The sequence below is a fragment of the Poecilia reticulata genome, linkage group LG5 (genome assembly GCF_000633615.1).
Source record: "Poecilia reticulata strain Guanapo linkage group LG5, Guppy_female_1.0+MT, whole genome shotgun sequence".
Taxonomy (NCBI): Eukaryota; Metazoa; Chordata; class Actinopteri; order Cyprinodontiformes; family Poeciliidae; genus Poecilia; species Poecilia reticulata.
This window is the reverse complement of record NC_024335.1, coordinates 20,076,005-20,082,004: the sequence shown is the minus strand read 5'-3', so window position 1 is coordinate 20,082,004 and position 6,000 is coordinate 20,076,005. Positions and strand designations below refer to the sequence as shown.

At 38.9% G+C, this 6,000-nt stretch overlaps 1 protein-coding gene across 4 annotated transcripts in view; it reads right to left on the bottom strand.

The window, feature by feature from the left end:
* Positions 1-6,000, bottom strand: part of LOC103464932 (histone deacetylase 7-like) — a 46,361-nt gene that overhangs the window by 2,666 nt on the left and 37,695 nt on the right. For all 4 annotated transcript variants that reach the window (XM_017304996.1, XM_008409345.2, XM_008409344.2 and 1 more), the window contains 4 exons: positions 5,726-5,823; positions 1,495-1,613; positions 1,097-1,230; positions 932-1,016 (listed from right to left, as the gene is read on the bottom strand). In XM_017304996.1, coding sequence (XP_017160485.1) covers positions 932-1,016; positions 1,097-1,230; positions 1,495-1,613; positions 5,726-5,823 — 436 coding nt within the window. The remainder of the gene's footprint in view (positions 1-931; positions 1,017-1,096; positions 1,231-1,494; positions 1,614-5,725; positions 5,824-6,000) is intronic.

Genomic DNA, 6,000 nt, shown 5'->3' with positions numbered 1-6,000 from the left:
ATGTAATCAAATAATATGAGCATACACCTCATTCATCACCAAGGAGTATGAACAATGTGGCCCACATAAATCATCTCCTGAAAAATATTTGTTGATGCAAGCCTGTATATTCCCTTCCAGCCGACTGAGGGAAATTTATCTTCAGCTCCTATTTATTGTGACAGTTGTTGTACAAATTATCTGCAAGGCTTGGAGTTTCTTTGTTAGTGTGCCCTAGACTCATTACAACAGAAATTACTCAATCAGTGCTGCAAAATTCTGCAGGGGAACATAAAGTGTCTCACAAAGTATTCATGACTCGTGAACTTTTTTCACATTTTGTCGCTTTGCAACCAATATCTTCGCTACGTCTGGTTGGGATTGTATGTGATACCACTAGCTAAAGCAAAACGATACATGGTTTGGACTTTTTTTTTTGTTTGGGAGCAAAATTCTGCCCCTCCAAATTGATATCAGGTAGAAACACTTTCTGCTGCAAAGTCTTGTGGGTATTACCCAAACAACTTCGAACATTCATAGGGTGGAGTTTTGCTGTTTGTTTAGTGTTTTTGTCTTCCTGGAACTTGAACCTCCATCTTTTATAGCCTCTTAAAACCTTTGAATGATGGACTTAAAAAATGCTCCATCAGAATGTCCAAATGATATTTGTTTATAACATGTTTAACTCTTCTTCAGTTTCATACCTGCCCTGTCTGATGTGTTTCTAGGTCTTTATAATAATGTTTGTTCACCGATGTTCTGAAAATAAATCTCTGAAGCTTTACAGAACGGTTGTATTTAGACTGCTAGGAAGTTCAAATTTGCAAAGCTTTACAAGGGACTCTAACTGAGTACATTTACTCCAAGTACAACTAATAAGTTTGCTTTATTTGACCGTTTTTTCCCTTGTAAATGTTATTCTTCGCAGTAAAGCTGACGTTGTCTTTCTCACCCTGGATCTGGACGACTCTCTGCAGAGAGCGCACCGCATTCTCACAGGGTTTTTGGTCCAACAGTGACTGGGACAGAGGCTCCACCTGAGACACGCCACACAGTTAGTGATCTGAGGACGTGACGCGCTGTGTTAATCTGTGGAACGAGACACGACACGTCTCACCTCCATGCCGAGCAAGGCGCTGACACAGGCTTCAGAGGCATCACAGATGGCTTTGAGGTCATGGCCCCCCTCCAGAGCGAGGATGACCCGGCCTCCTGCCAGCGACATCAGCTGACGAGTCAAGAAGCCAAAAACTAGAAGAGATCAAACCAAAAACACACAGATTGGTTGAAAAGGAAACAAAAATTCAGTAAAAGCTTCACTTTTAAATAAGTGTTTGTTTGTTTTTAGCTCTTATTACATCATTATAATGCCAATTTGACAGATTTGTGTCATAAAGGTTTCATAAGAAAAAAAGATGTCTGTCAAAAAAATGTGAGACGCATAACAAATACAGGTATTAAACTGTTTTGAGAAGCTCTGATGAGTGTACACAGTGCGCTCTGGCTGCTCCTTACGCTTGGCTGTGACGGTGTATCCTCCCAATGAAGGTTGGTGTCCTTCAACAGCATCAAAACCAGCAGAGACCAAGACCACATCCGGGGAAAACTCGTGGGCAATAGGCATCACCACAGCCCTGCAGACAAGAGAGAGAAAACGGAGAGCCGTTACAGCCCAATCCTTCACGTTCGACAGGAAATCCGAGAGCCCATTCGCCATTTCAACAGGTGATCAGGAAAACTGTTAGAAGTAAATAAAACATAATGATGTGTAAAAAGGAGTAGTCATAATGTGATTGGATTCATTTCAGAGCAGGACGGAGAAAGAAAGAAGAAGAAGAAAAGAAAAAAAAAAGATTTACGATGCCAGCACAACAAAATTAAAACAGGGTCGTTGAAGTGATTTCTACTAGAACGTCCGTCCAGTGGAGGCCTTATATCTGGAGATGGTAACTACAAGCATTTACTGGGCTGAACACACTCTTCCATTTTAAAATGATGAAAAGAAAAAAATTATCAAAGGCAAAGCGCCAAGTGCTTGATCTCAGTTCTTGATCCACGGCTGGAAGACAGCCAACCCTAAGAGGTGGTGCACCTCCCAGGTGTAAATTTGTGCAACTGTTTGAATGTGAAGCAGAACCCTGATGATAAAAAGAAGAAATGTCTTTGTTGTAATTACAGGAAAAAAAAAAAAAAAGCCCAGCAAGGACCTGACGGTAGACAGGTGCAAACACCAAACATGTTTTTCTAAGTGAAAAATACTTTCTATTTTTTATATGAAAGGTCCTCATGTTGTGGACTTTACTGAGCAGAGACCACTTTCCAAGCCTCTCTACTCTCCGTCTTCCTTCCTGTTCTCTCCTGCTGCCAGTTATTTAGCAAGAGCGCATGGCCCATGCCGCGTTTGATTCCCTCTTACTCGCTCTTTTTCTCTCAGCGGCAGTTCAAAGGCATTTGTGCGCGTCTGGTTCCTATTAGGAGCTCGTCCCTCTTCTCACGTCACTGACAGCCAGCCATCTGGGATCCATTGGGCCTAATTACGCCGCCTTTGGATTCCCTAACAATGCACCCCCCACTTCTTCTCTCTTCAGCTGTATTCTCCTTCCCTCCATAAGTTCATTGTCAGTAACCGGTTGGAAATGAACAGGCGTCAGCACTGCTACCTGTGATTAGACACACCTCAGATTTTGGCTGTTTTAATAACACGTATAACGTCATGGTTCTTGATCTCGGTGATGATGAGCCCTCTGTTGATTGTAATGGAGACCCAACCACCACAATCAACCACAGGATCTCTTCTGCCACTAATACACACCCCAAAACAGACTCACATCATCAACAACAAACTTCTTTTCCATTTGTAAGAGACACACACAGCCTAAAACACCCTGTCATCCAAATTACATATTCATATCGAGCCACAGAACTGGCACAAGTTTAAATATTCTTAACTGCATTAAGGTGAAATTATGATGCATTCTCTATTTTTTTAACCGTACAGCATGATATACACCCGACACCCTGACAGTCAACTTTAATTACTCAAACACAATGCTTCTACTTTTTTCTGACATCCAGCAATTGTAAATGTTATTCAGAAAATACGCTTGAACCCAAAATCCTATGTGACAAAGGTCCTGCACCAGCAGAATGCTCCTCCTTTAGACAACCCTTGTATGATGTAAGCTTCATGGCAAAAGTAAGAATACAGTACTATACTGTGGTTAGCTGAGGAAGTTTTACACATGAAAGCACTTGCAATTTCCTAAACTGGGTGAAAAATACTAAAGCCAGACGCCTGCTCAGGAAAGGATCAGTTGTTTCTTAATCGGGATCCAGAACTCCAGTAAACACTAGGCATAGTGTTTCAAGACAGCCTATTGGGTCGATGGGATTTTACCAGTATGGGTTAGCTCATTAGCATCTTTCCTGTGATGAGGGGCCCACCCACTGTGTCTGAAGCAAGCACCATGAAGAGCTCGCATAGCGTTTTATTCATCTGGTGGCGAGCCAGTGCTGCTGACAGATGCATTCTGTGTTCATTGCAGTGTAGCGCACCACCAAACCACATTCATTCAAGACTAACAGTTTGAATGAAGTGAAAAATTTGGTTGGAGAAAAGGTGTGCACTTTTAGCTCCTAGCTGTAGATCTTTGCAACTCACCAAAAAGTACATTTTCCACAATTATTACCTTTTTCTGGACATTTTCAATCTGTGTACAAGTGATAATGCGATTTAAACAAGTTTTGCATTGCCTTTCAGTGATGCTAAATGGTAAAAATATTAAGATGCACCTTTAGCTACATGCTCAGTGTTGCAGATTTAGGGAGCACCTCCAAAAAGATTGAGTGTTTTTCATTTAAAACTTGTTCAGCGTGTTTCCACTAGAACTTCAACTTGTTAATCCAAACAACAGTAAACCATGTGGAAAGAGTGTACATTGTTTAGCAAAAGTAATCAAAAGTCATGTGTATTTTAACATTTTTTCATATTGTAACCACACTCATCAATATATTTTGCATGGATTTTATGCAGAAAGTTGCACAAAATTGTGCAGTGGAAGGAAAAGGAAGCATAGTTAAAAAATTTTATACAGAAAAATATAAAAAAAATTGAATAGAGCATTTATGCTCAGCCTTCTGGAGAAGAGAAACTCTCACTGCTTCTTTAGCAAAATCTCCCTACTCTGATTGGAGTGAGAGCAGTTCTAAAAATTGATTTTAACCTTTGCTGAATAATTTTAATTGGATTTAGTTCTGGACTTTTACTGTTTTTTTTATTTGTAAATTAGCCAGAGCTAAACATAGCTCTAGCTATACTTAGAGTTATTGTCCTGTTGGAGGGAGAGCCTCCACCCCAGTTTCCAGTCTTTTGCAGCATATTAAAATGGTTTTGTTTCAGGATTGTCCTGTAATTAGCTCCATCCATCTTCTCATAAACTGTGACCATCTTCTTTGTTTCTACTGAAAAGAGGCATCCACTCTATTGTATGCTTCAATTGTAGTCTCATATGACCAGAACACCTTCTTCCACATGTTTGCTGTATATGGCTTACAGGATGGTTGTTTTGATAGGTTTGCAGTTGTGCCACACTTTTTTTTACAATTTTAGATGATAAATTGTACAGTGCTCTATGAGGTGATTGCTCTGTAAAGCTCATTGTTTTGTAACCTAATAGTGCTTCAATCCTCTATAACGTTCTCCTGATGCTTTAGTCTTTATGATGCAGCTTGTTCATTAATATTCTCCAACAAACTTTTGAGGTCTTCAGAGAACGTTTATATTTTTTACACACACATATGGACTCTTAGGTGAAACTTTAAAGGCAATTGCTCTCATTGGATTTTATTGTTTATTCAGGGTAAAGGGACTAAATAGACATGCACAACACTTTTTTGAGTAACTATTTAGCAACTAAGTATTCTTTTGGGCTTTAAAAATGCAGAAGCAAAATGTCAGAATTTCAATATTCTGATTGTAAATAGTAGCAGAGGGTCAGTAATGTAATTTGCTTACGACATTTGGTGTTAAAGACTATGCAATCATACATATACCACGTATTAGAAAAAATATAAAAGTAAAATAACATCTACCCATACTCCTGCTCTAGCAAAGCCTCATTTTCTGTATTAGCACCATTCAGGAATCAAACAGGACTTGCTTTACAACTTAAATATGAATAAACAGTTCAAAGAAGAAAAAAACTCAAAATGTGAGGAGGAAATAGCAAAGAAATGTGTAGATGTACTTACTGTACCCATTCAACTTTTTAATTTTGACTAAATCACAGTATGTTTAATATCTTAATCAATGCATTCCTGTCTGAGTCATCCTTATTCAAAAACAACACTAGGTCTGATTTAACTCTACAAAAGCTCAGTTAGATAAGACGGATGTGGAAAAAACATAGCTGTAAATTTCAGTGACATTAGAAGTCATCATGAGTTGATCAATGTCTATAAAAGAATAACAGACGAACAACTTCTTTACACAAATTAACAAAAGCCTCAATGGTGATTTAAAACAGATTGAGATTGATATAATAGATGTCATAATAAGCTAACAAATGTATTAAAAAAACTATGATTATCCTGAACTACCTCCTGGTTTTAAAAGAATATTTTGCATTTGCATGTAATTATCAATGGGTTCAGTTGTGAAATACTGAACTGAGTGAAAGTTTTGAGGTGTAAACTTTTATGTAAATGGACCAGAAATGAGACAAAGTACAGAGAAAACTTTATTTACCTGAATGCAGCCAGGTACTCTGCATCACCCATTGGAGGGTCCAGACCACCAGTCCATCCCACATTGACACTGAAGCCTTTACCCGCTCCTACACCCACCTGGATAAAAGCAGACCAGGAAAAACAGGGGGACTGTGAGAAAGAAACGATCACTGAGAATGTCAAAAAAAAAAAAAAAAAAAAAAGTAAATAACTGAGGGGAAGTTGAGAAACTCCACGACGATGACAGATTTGCACCAAATGCTTGCAAAGTTAGCATTGCTGTTGCAAAACTTT